The sequence below is a fragment of the Equus quagga genome, chromosome 19, assembly GCF_021613505.1.
Source record: "Equus quagga isolate Etosha38 chromosome 19, UCLA_HA_Equagga_1.0, whole genome shotgun sequence".
In the NCBI taxonomy this organism is placed as follows: Eukaryota; Metazoa; Chordata; class Mammalia; order Perissodactyla; family Equidae; genus Equus; species Equus quagga.
This window is the reverse complement of record NC_060285.1, coordinates 23042890-23055261: the sequence shown is the minus strand read 5'-3', so window position 1 is coordinate 23055261 and position 12372 is coordinate 23042890. Positions and strand designations below refer to the sequence as shown.

Sequence of the window (12372 nt, the reverse complement as noted above, 5' to 3'; positions counted from 1 at the left end):
GAGCCGGCGGCGAGGAAGTCTGGGCCGTCAGCGACCCGCCAGGACTTGGAGATAGCCGCGGCGGAGTCCCGAGTGGCTGGGGTGCAACTGCCGCCGGAGGGAAGGAGCGACAACCCGAGTGGCTCTCCTCTCTTTGTGTCGGGGGTGGGGTTCCCCGAGAGGGCGGCCCTTGGGCCAGGCCTCCCCTCCGCGCCCCGGGACTGTGGTCAGCCAGCGGCGGGGACGCCTCCTCCGCCGGCCGGAGGTGCGCGGGGGTCTTCAGGCTCCCCGGGCTGCCGAGGCCCCGGTGCGGCGCCTTTGAGGTCCGGACTTGTCCCGGGGCTGCGCCCCAAGCCCTGCGTGCCCTTTCGGAGGCCCTCTGGCCTTTTCGTCCCCAAACTTGATCTCTCAGTCTGGCCCCGAAGGGCCGCTCTTCCCCGTAAGACCCTGGTGCGAAGGTTCGGGTAAGTTTGCGCCTTGCTTTGCTGCCCGAGCTGCTTTCTTTAGAGGTTCAGTAGCCGATTTCAGGGACTCAGAATTCTGGGACAAGGTGTAATTGATTATCATCCTACTCCTGTACCAGGAAGAGAAATTATCCAAGGAGGAAGTAGTCAACTATTACGGTTTTTTTGTGGATGAAATTGCCCTTTACTTTCTTTCCATTTCCCAACTGTGAAGAGTTTTGACTTCCCGTTTTGATATGATTGAGAAAGGTGGGACACTGAGAACTTGTTCAGAATATTTGTGCAGACTTTAAAAACTTAGGAAATTTACATATTTAGTTTAAATATGGCTAGGTAGACTTGGAAATTAGTTTCAGATTGTCAGAGTGTCTATTTGCTTAACTATTGGACGTAGCCTACAAAAGAAGTTTTTGTTTTATGAAATCGACTTTTATTATTAAAAATTAGATGTTTTATATTTAAATTGAGAGCATAAAACATTATTAACATTTAAAAAATATGATAGCTTTGATTCTAATCAGAAGTTTTTCTTTTATCGATCAGTTTCATACCAGTACTGGGCGTTTTTTGAACCTTGATAAGTATGGTGCCACATTTAGTTGCACTTTAAAAATATATGGTCATCACTGAGGCTTAATGATTATTGCTGCTCTTCTGTGCACTCTAAATTACTTGTGCTTATCTCTATTTTTTCGTTTAGGACATCACATTCTAATTATCTATTTTTCTCTCTTGCTATATTGTGAATACCTTCAGGGATATGATTTAATCTTCTCTGTAGACTTAGGGCCTGGCACATAGGAGGAGCTCAAATGTTTATTGAATGAATTAATTAACAAACACATTTAGACACTCACTGTAATATGTTGGCTAGAGTTCTGTTAATATTTTAAAAACTTGCAAACATTCTGATCTGGGTTATTTTTTTTGGTGAGGAAGATTGGCCCGGAGCTAACATCTGTGCCAGTCTCTCTCCATTTTGTATGTGGGCCGTCCCACAGCATGGCTTGGTGAGCAGTGTATAGATCTGCTTGGCATCCAAACCTGTGAACCCTGGGCCTTCAAAGTGGAGGGCACGAGCTTAAGCCCTATGCCACCAGGCCAGCCCCCGATCTGGGTTTTATACCCGTGGAAAAGTTTGCAATGTATATGAAATAAAGCTGGTGGAAACTTAGAGTATTGTACTGTGAAGAATATTGTTCTTTCTTTGTGTCCTCTTAATTCAAGAAATGACGTCAGAGGGTATTTTCTGTAGTTTTGTCATACTTAGCAGCTCAGCTGAAACATTAGTGGAGTGAGCATGTGAGAAATGTGTTTACCACTGAAGACCTAGAGCTGACACTCACCTTGAGCAAGAACTAATACTCAGTACCAGTAGTGCTCTATTTAGTCTTATATTGGACAAAGAAAACGAGGTTTCCAAGCATTAGGACTGCAGTATGGCCACTGTTTATAAAATCTTAAAAGAATTTTTTTTTTTTTTTTTTGTAAAGATTTTATTTTTTCCTTTTTCTCCCCAAAGCCCCCTGGTACATAGTTGTGTATTCTTCGTTGTGGGTTCTTCTAGTTGTGGCATGTGGGACGCTGCCTCAGCGTGGTCTGACGAGCAGTGCCATGTCCGCGCCCAGGATTCGAACCAACGAAACACTGGGCCGCCTGCAGCAGAGCGCGCGAACTTAACCACTCGGCCACGGGGCCAGCCCCCTTAAAAGAATTTTTTTAATCGTAAAAATGATGATGTGTTTTGAGAAAAATTAAGACAATGTAGAAAAGTACAAAAAAGATATGGGATATATCTTGCTAATTGGAAGTAACCCAAACGTTTTGTTGAACAAACTTCTAAACATCTCCCTATGTATTTATATGATACTGACAAATATTTTGTTCTATATATGGGATCATATTTCTAATTTTTTCAATCAGCAATGTGTCATTGCATCTTTCTGTGTCAGTACATGGAGATGTGTCTTACCATTTTAAATGGCTGTGTAATATTCTATTTTATGTACATACTCTAATTTTTTTAATCCATACTCAGAATAATGGGCGTTTAGGATGTTTTCATCTTTTTGTCTCACCTCAACACACTCTCTGTTAACTCTTATTGTGCATATTTTCGTATACTTATCTGAATGTCTCCTTGAGGTAAATTCCTAGAAGTGGGATTTCTGGGTTAAAAAGACAGTGCTTACTGTAAACACTTCTATATTTTATCATAATGCCTTCCAGAAAAGTTGCATCCATTTTGTACTCTCCTCAAGTGTGCCTAAAAATACCTATTTTTGCACATCTCTGAAAGCGTTTGGTTTTGTCCATTTAAAAAAATCTTCGCAAAATAAATCTTATTTTCTCTACATTTCTTGATTACCAGTGAGGTTACACATCTTTTCATATCTTTATTGGCCTAACACATATTTTGATGTTTTGCTTGTAGTTCATGGTTGACAGTTCAGAAAGAGAAAAATTTGAAGGAGGATGGATGCAAAAGCTCGAAATTGTTTACTTCAACATAGAGAAGCCCTGGAAAAGGACATCAAAACCTCCTACATCATGGATTACATGATTAGTGATGGAGTTTTAACAGTATCGGAGGAGGAAAAAGTAAAAAATGAGGTAAAGCCCTCTGAGGCAGTCTATGCTTTCTTAAAAATTTTTAGAATTTATTTTGGAACCTGTACTGGTCTCCACTAATTTATGTTGCAAACATATTCTTTGTAGCATGCTAAACTACTTATTTTTTTCCAGCCCACTCGACAGCAAAAAGCAGCTATGTTAATTAAAATGATACTTAAAAAGGATAATTATTGCTACATATCATTCTACAAGGCTCTACTACAAGAAGGATATAAAGATCTTGCTGCCCTTCTCCATGGTGGCATTCCTGTTATCTCTTCTTCCAACGGCAAAGATTTGCTTGTTGGAGTAACTTCATATGGTTTGTATCCATGATACCTTCTCTCACAATGGCTACCTTGCTGCAGCTTTGTGTTACTGTAGATAGAGTCTGCTGAAGAGACTGATTAGTTCATTGAAAAAATGCATGTGAAAAAACTATATTTTCCAATTTAAGTCTTTTTATTTGCATCTCTGTTAACTCTCACATTTTCTTCTTGCCCAGTGAACTGTCTACTGCTGAGGTAATAATATACATACCCTAATTGTTAGAGATAATAAGACAATTTATAGGCCTGTATTTAAGTTCTTCTCTAGTTCTATGTTTATCAAATTCATGCATAGGAAAGACTAAGAATCTGTGTTCTTGAAAGGGATTCCATGTTCTTCTCTTTACGCTCTCCTTCCCAGTTTTCAATCTGAGAAAAAGGAGACTGGAGAGTCAGGGAGGCATAGAGTGAGTAAGGGCAGGTATAGATGGAGATTTCCATTGTCTGTAGTCATCTTGAAAGGTATATGTTTGCTTTTGTTCTAGCTGTTCTGAGAAATCAGAAAGTTGAAGTTAATGTGCTAGCCACATTTTCTCATTTCTCTTGGAAATTTTGAGGCTAAGGCCTCAGCCTTGCTCTTTTTGGTTTTTATGGTATTGTGTTACCACCTCAAAGTTGTATTCATTCCTACTTGTTTTATTTTGAATTTCAGTAAAGACAGTCCTGTGTGAAGGTGGAGTACCACAGAGGCCAGTTGTTTTTGTTACTAGAAAGAAGCTGGTTCATGCAATTCGGCAGAAACTCCTCAAATTGGATGGTGAACCGGGATGGGTCACCATTTATGGAATGGCAGGTTGTGGGAAGTCTGTATTAGCTGCAGAAGCTGTTCGAGATCATACCCTCTTAGAAGGTAAGTTTTGATTACCATGTGTTGCTGGCTAAGGAGATATTCTTTAGGCAGTGTATGAGTTTCCTGTTCCTCCTGTAACAAATTACCAAGAATTTGGTGGCTTAAAGCAACACAAATTTATTATCTTACAGTTCTGGAAGTCAGAAGTTCAAAATAGTTCTTATTGGGCTAAAATCAAGGAGTTAGCAGGGCTGAGTTCCTTCTGGAGGCTCTAGGGAGAGTTCTTTTTCTTGTATTGTTCATCTTCTAGAGGTGGCCTTCATTCCTTGACCATGGTTCCTTCCTTCATTTTCAAAGCTGGCAGCACATGGCATCTTTAAATCTTTGTCTCTCTGATCTTTGCTTCTGTCATCACATCATCTTCTCTGACTCTGATATTCTTGCCTCCTTTTTATAAGGGCTGTTCCGATTACGTTGGGCCCCTTGGATAATCCAGGATGATCTCAGCTCAAAATCTTTAATTTAATCGAATCTGCAAAGTCCCTTTTGCCGTGTAAGGTAACATATTTACAAGTTCTGTGGAATAAGATGTGGACTTCTTTGGGGGGCCGTTATTCTGCCTACGACAGGCATGATTAAATTTGAAATTTATTTTTTTACCTAACCTGTCACAATGAGGCTTGGTTAGCCAGGCCAGTAAGTTCATTTATTATTGGAGGGCACTTATCACTGAAATGAAGCAGGTTCCCTTGTATCTTAACAATTCAGGGGATGGTAGGGTTGAAAAAGGATCTTGAAAGGTTGTCCAGGTTACATCGCTGCGTTTGAGGCAGTACTAGACTTCCATCTTCCTGTCAAGTGAGTGTCTGTTGTGGGCTAGAGCGCTGTGGGGTAGGAGATTCTTGGAAACTCAGTTCCCATTAATGACTGTCCTAGTGGGTGCTTCTCCCGTGTGTTTGGCATCCTGTATTAAACTATTAATTCCATTTCTGTAATTAATTCTATCAGTTGCTTGTCTTTAAAGTAAAAAATCTTTAGTAACTTGTCTCTCTTATCTGTAAGTCCCGAGATAAAGAAAAATTGGGAGTTGACTGTGGCAACCAGTGGGTTTTTGTGGGTAGGTTTTATCGATTTATTCGACATTTGGTGACTGCCTTTTCTCACTTCAGGTATTCACGTGTTCAGTAAATGTTTGAGAGCTTGCTATGGAGCTTGGCACTGTTTTGGGCACTGGGGATCCAAAAAGAAGGCACAGTCTGTGCATCTAAGGAATTCACGCACTGTCTAGTAGGGGAGACAGACGTGTAAACAAATTATGATATACATGATAAATTGAACAGTAGAAACAAGTGTAAGGTACGAAGTTAGAACAAAGGAAGGAAGTGTTCTCTCTCTGGGGGAGGAGGATAGACAGGAGAGGCTTCCTGAATGAGATGACATTTTAGCTGGAGTTTGGAGAAAGAATAGAAGTTTACCAGGCAGACTAGGTTGGAATGGAGGAGTAGGGTAGGTGGGAAGGGTATTGCGTAGTTACTGCAATGGGGAAGGGCACGCTATAGCAGAGGATTTAGGACATTTGGTAGGTATACTCCTGACCTTGATGAGTCTGGTAGGTTCTCAGGGTATTCAGCAGGAACAGTTATATAGCTCCCTCAGTCTCTGGTGCCTGTATTCATTAGTGAGTTCTAAGGGAACTTAAAGACAGTTCCTGACTTCTAGTTGTTAATAAAACTTTTTTGATTTACAATACATAATCAAGACAGTTTCTGATGAGATAGCAAAATGAATGGAATAAATAGTAAGCCTCTAAGAGATTTAGAAAGATGGAGGCTAGGGTGGATCTATTGTACACATCTGGCTTTAGTTTGTAGCTCACAGCCTTTGTCAGCAGCATTGATCATACTCTTGTCCGAATATGTCCAATTCCTGAACCCTGATTTTTCCCCTTTGTCATTATAGAGAAGTTTCCTGGGGCTCAGCTCCATACAAATCTCAGGACCAAGGGTTTATTTTTATTATTCTTTTTTTTTTTTTTTACCTCTACTGCAAACTTGATGACCCAGGATATTTCAGGATAAAATTGGGTTCCTTTCGTGTGAAGGAATTACTTTTCCTTTCAATATTATGATGAATTTCCTTACAATATATATATTTTTGTTTGTTGTTAGTGCCATAAAGTCGATTCTGACTCCTTGTGCCCCTGTGTACAGAACAGTGGAACCCTGCCCAGTCTTTATGTGCCATCCTCTCACCTTCTGGCACTATATCAGACAATGCTCTGTTGCTATTTATAGGGTTTTCATGGCCAATTTTTTTTGCAAGTGAGTGGCCGGGTCCTTCTTCCCAGTCTATCTTAGTCAGGAAGCTCTGTTGAAACTGTTCACCATTGGTGACCCTGCCGGTATTTGAAATAGTAGTGGCATGGTTTTCAGCATCACAGCAACATGCAGCCACCACAGTATGAAAACTGACAGCGGGTGGTGTGGTTCCCCACCCAGGAAACAAAGCCAGGCCGTGGCAGTGAGAGCGCCGAATCTTAACCATTAGACCCTCAATACTATGTATGTATAATAACAGTAATTCATAGGGTTACAAGTGTGCCCCTCAACTCAATTTAAATCACTCTAGATTATTGGGGTGAATTTTCATTTTTAGGCTTTAAAGTTGACCAGCAACTTATGGAATTAATTACCCAGGAATTGTATAAATTGTGCTCTTGGAATAGATTTTAACCACTTTGAAAAATGTCAGAGATACTAGCAGTTGTCTGGTGAATAGTGAGCTTAATTCATGTCCCTCATATACTTTTTTTTTTTTAAAGATTTTTTATTTTTTCCTTTTTCTCCCCAAAGCCCCCCGGTACATAGTTGTATATTATTCGTTGTGGGTCCTTCTAGTTGGGGTATGTGGGACGCTGCCTCAGTGTGGTTTGATGAGCAGTGCCATGTCCGCGCCCAGGATTCGAACCAACGAAACACTGGGCCACATGCAGCGGAGCGCGCGAGCTTAACCACTCGGCCACGGGGCCAGCCCCCCCCATATACTTTTTTGAAGTCTCAAGTATAGTTATGTGTCACATAACGACACTTCAGTCAATGACGGACCATATATACAATGGTGGTTTCATAAGATTAGTACTGTATAGCCTAGGTGTGTAGTAGGCTGTGCCTTCTAGTTTTGTGTAAATACACTCTATGATGTTTGCACAATGACGAAATTGCCTAACGACACATTTCTATGAATGTATCCCTGTCATTAAAGTGATGCATGGCTGTACAGAGGACTCAGTCAATCATTTTCTTTAGTTCACAGCCCATTGTCATATTAGGTCTGCATAAGACTTAGCTTCTTGCTGTTTTTTAAAATTTATTTTTTAAAATTTCTGTTCTCAATTCCCTTCCACTCCCCTAAGGAAAAACATACTTCTCATATATGTCTCCTCTTCATAACTACAACACTACTTCATTTCTGACACCAGATGTATGAGTTTTCTACACATCCAACAATTCTTCAACACCAGCTGAGTGTCCTATAATTTAACTCAATTCTTTTTTTATGATAGATTTCAGTTTTTTTTTTTTAAAGATTTTATTTTTTCCCTTTTCTCCCCAAAGCCCCCCAGTACATAGTTGTATATTTCTCATTGTGGGTTCTTCTAGTTGTGGTATGTGGGACGCTGCCTCAGCGTGGTTTGATGAGCAGTGCCATGTCCGCGCCCAGGATTCGAACCAACGAAACACTGGGACGCCTGCAGCGGACGCGCGAACTTAACCACTCGGCCACAGGGCCAGCCCCTAGATTTCAGTTTTTTTTTTTTTAAAGATTTTATTTTTTTTCCTTTTTCTCCCCAAAGCCCCCAGGTACGTAGTTGTATATTCTTAGTTGTGGGTCCTTCTAGTTGTGGTATGTGGGACGCCGCCTCAGCGTGGTTCAATGAGCGGTGCCATGTCTGTGCCCATGATTCGAACCGACGAAACCTGGGCCGCCTGCAGCGGAGCACGAGAACTTAACCACTCGGCCACGGTGCCGGCCCTTTAACTCAATTCTGACACTGTTTACCTGCAGATAGCATCAGATCCAACAGGTTAAGGGTTTCCTCCCACAAGACTGCCCCCTGTTTCAGATGTCAATTGCAAGTCCAAGTTGTTACCTGTGCTTCTGACCAAACAACCATAGATTGGAGGTTCTCTCTCCTTGGGTTTGATTAATTTGCTAGAGTGACTCAAGAATTCAGGAAAACATTTTACTTACTAGCTTACTGGTTTATTATAAAAGGATATAATGCAGAAACAGCCAGATGGAAGAGATACATAGGGCAGGGAATGTGAGAAAGGGGCGCAGAGCTTACATGCCCTCTCTGGCTGTGCCACTCTCCTCATATGTCCATGTGTTCACCAACTCAGAAGCTCTCTGAACCCTGCCCTTTTGGATGTTTATGCAGGCTTCATTACCTAGGCATGATTGATTAAATCATTGGCCATTAGTGATTGAACTCAATCTCTAGCCTCTCTCTCCTCCCCAGAGGTCTGGAAAGTGGGACTGAAAGTTCTAACCCTCTAATCATTTGCTTGGTTCTCCTGGCAAGCAGCCCCCATCCCTATGTTATCTAGGGGCTTTCCAAAAATCACTTCATTAGCGTAAACTCAGGTGTGATTGAAAGGGGCTTGTTTTATGAATAACATAAGACACCCATTTCACTTTTATAGCTCTGGAGCTATTTCATGAATTGGAAACAAAACTAAATATTACAACAAAAGATACACTATGGCTCTAATATGAGAAATTACAAGGGTTTTAGAGCTGTGTGCCAGGAACAGACGAAGACCAAATGTATGTTTAATCATAATATCACACCTTTCCAAAGGCGATCCTTCTGATGTATTTAATGTATATTCTTTGTAAATGTATGGGTAATATATGTTTTCTTGTAAAATGTTTATTTGTATGCAGATATTTTAAATTTGCATAAATGTAATTGTGTTCATTATTTTATTCTGTTTCTTACCTCTCTTGACACTATTTTTTAAAGATTTTTCCTTGTTGCTGTGTATACCTATTGTACACCTGATTGCTACCTTTCATGGGGTGTATCCAACACATTTTACAGTCTGTTCTCCTAGTTAATAGGTATGTAGATTGTCTCCAACTCTTTGCTTCCTCAGCCAAGCTGGGTTGAACTTTTACAGAAGTGAGAATTTCTTGAGTGTGTGAAGCTTGGAGCAGAATTAGTGAATTACAGGGCATACAACTATCAAATTTGATTGCCCTCCCATCTCTGCATTCCCACCAGTAGTGTGTGAGGGCTCCTATATCCTCACTTCCCTAGTGACACTAGGTATCATTCAGCTTTGTAATTTTTGCCAGGCCGCAGATGTAAGGTGGTATTTTTAAATTTGTATTTATCTGACAACTTGAGTTTGGCTGTTCTTCATAAGCTTTTTAGCCTTTTGGGGTTCCTTGTTTATAAATTTTGTCTGTTTTTCCATTGAGATTTCCATCTTTTTCTTGTTGCTTTTTAAGAGTTTCTTGTATATTCTAGACATTAGACCTTGTTGGTTTTAGACTTTGTAAATATCTTATCTTTATTTGTCATCTGTAGTAACTTTGTCCTGGATGTCCTTAATAGAAATCTTTCATTCTGATGTAGTCAAATTAATCAATTTCTTTGCCTTCTAATTTGTGCTTCCTGGATTTTGCTTAACTAGTCCTATTAACAATCTTACCATTCATATTTAGCTCTTTAATCTGTTTAGAGTCTGCTTTTGTATATCCACTAGTTCAAGAGTAGAGAGTTTTCCTAATTTTAATCTCTGGAGTTTGCTTGCATTCTAAAATATAGGAACATTGGATTTTTTGCATTTAATTGTAGTACAAAAGCTTTTCCTCTTTTGAAAGTGTAGATGACTGTAAGGGTTAGAAACTTCATTAAAACTGGTTCCTAATCAGAAAGAGGAAATTAAGAAAACAATGTCATTTACAATTGCATCAAAGAGAATAAAATACCTAGGCATAAATTCAACTAAGGAGGTGGAAGACCTGCAGTCTGAAAACCAATAAGACATTGATGAAAGACATTGAAGGTAACAAATAAATGGAAACATAGACCGTGCTCATGGATTGGAAAATTAATATTGTTAAAATGTCTGTATTACCCAAAGCAATCTACAGATTCAGTGCAATCCTTACCAAAATACCAATGGCATTTTTCACAGAACTAGAATAAAGAATCCTTAAATGTGTATGGAACCATAAAAGATCCTGAATAGCCAAATCAATCTTGAGAAAGAAGAACAAAGCTGGGAGGTATCATGCTCTCTGATTTCAAACTATGCTACAAAGCTATAGTAATTAAAACAGTATAGTACTGTCATGAAAACAAACACATAGATCAATGGAACAGAATAGAGAGCTCAGAAATAAACTCACACTTATATGGTCAATTAATTTACAACAAAGGGGGCAAAAATATATAATAGGGAAAAGACAGTCTCTTCAATAAATGGTGTTGGGGTATACCATATACAAAAATTAATTCAAAATGGATTGTAGACTTGAATATAAGACCTGAAACCATAAAATTCCCAGAACAAAACATAGGTAGTCAGCTCTTTGACAGTGGTCTTAGTAGTATTTTTTTGGACCAGTCTCCTCAGGCAAGGGCAACAAAAGCAAAAATAAATGAGACTGTGTCAAACTAGAAAGCTTTAGCAAAGAAAACCATCAACAAAATGAAAAGGCAACCTACTGAATGGGAGAAGATCTCTGCAAATCATACATCTATTAATATCCAAAATATGTAAAGAACTTACACAACTTAATATCAAAAAAAAGCCCAATTAAAAAATGGGCAGAGGACTTGGAGACATTTTTCCAAAGAAAACATACAGATGGCCAACAGGCACATGAAAAGATGCTCAACATCACTAATCATCTGAGAAATGCAAATCAAAACCACAATGAGATATCACTTTGTACCTGTCAGAATGGTGATTATCAAAAAGACAAGAGATAAGTGTTGGTGAGGATGTGGAGAAAAGGGAGCCCTCATACACTGTTGGCAGGAATGTATATTGGTGCAGCCACTATGGAAAACAGTATGGAGGTTCCTCAAAAATTAAAAATAGAACTACTGGGGCCGGCCCAGTGGTGTAGTGGTTAAGTTCGCGTGCTCCATTTCGGTGGCCCAGGGTTCACAGGTTTGGATCCTGGGCGTGGACTTACACACCACTCATAAGCCATTCCTTGGTGGCGTCCCATATACCAAAAAGTAGAGGAAAATTGGCACGGATGTTAGCTCAGGAACTATCTTCCTCAAGCAAAAAGAGGAAGATTGGCAACAGATGTTGGCTCAGGGCCAATCTTCCTCACACACACACACACACACACACACGCACAATAAAGCTACCATGCGATGAACTACCATACCGTCCAGCAATTCCACTTCTGAAGAAGATGAAAACACTAATTTGAAAAGCTATCTGCACCCCTATGTTCATTGTAGCATTATTTACAGTAGCCGAGGTATGGAAGCAACCTAAGTGTTTGTCAATAGATGAATGGATAAAGAAGATGTGGTATATATATACAATGAAATGTTACTTGGCCATAAAAAAGAATGAAATCTTGCCATTTGCAACAACATGGATGGACCTAGAGGATATTACGCTAGGTGAAATAAGTCTGCTAGAGCAAGACAAATGCCGTATGATTTTACTTATATGTGGAGTCTAAAAAAACAAAACAAATGAACACACAAAACAGAAAGAGACTCATAGATACAGGAAACAAACTAGTGGTTACCAGAGAGGGGAAGTGTTGGGGGGGCAGGTGAAATAGATGGAAGAGATTAAGAGGTGCAGAATTCCTGTTATAAATAAATTATGGGAATGTAATGTACAGCTTAGGGAATATAGTCAATAATATTGTGATAACTTTGGTGACAGATGGTCACCAGACTTATTGTGACGATCATTTCGTAATATATATAAATACCGAATCACTATGATGTATACCTGAAACTAATAGGCTATTGAATGTCAATTATATTTTAATTAAAAAAAATAAAAACAAACTGTGGTTCTTATAGAAATTTTGTTATTTTAGGGTGGTGTTTGGTATAACTGAAACAATATTAAGTTCTTAACTGTTTATGCTTGTACATATTTAAGTAGTCCTGTTTCCTTTTGAAAGTTCAACT

At 39.5% G+C, this 12372-nt stretch overlaps 1 protein-coding gene across 5 annotated transcripts in view; it reads left to right on the top strand.

Moving 5' to 3' along the window:
- APAF1 (apoptotic peptidase activating factor 1) overlaps nucleotides 1-12372 on the top strand; it is a 78783-nt gene that overhangs the window by 1738 nt on the left and 64673 nt on the right. For 4 of the 5 annotated variants that reach the window (XR_006886129.1, XR_006886130.1, XM_046646216.1 and 1 more), the window contains exons 1-4: nucleotides 305-443; nucleotides 2878-3056; nucleotides 3189-3378; nucleotides 4038-4235. Coding sequence is in view for 3 of the 5 variants with exons in the window: in XM_046646216.1 (XP_046502172.1) it covers nucleotides 2919-3056; nucleotides 3189-3378; nucleotides 4038-4235 (526 nt within the window). In the remaining 2 variants the exon portion in view is untranslated. Of the gene's footprint in view, nucleotides 1-304; nucleotides 444-2877; nucleotides 3057-3188; nucleotides 3379-4037; nucleotides 4236-12372 lie in introns of those variants that run through there. The other variant, XM_046646217.1, reaches the window with a different exon arrangement.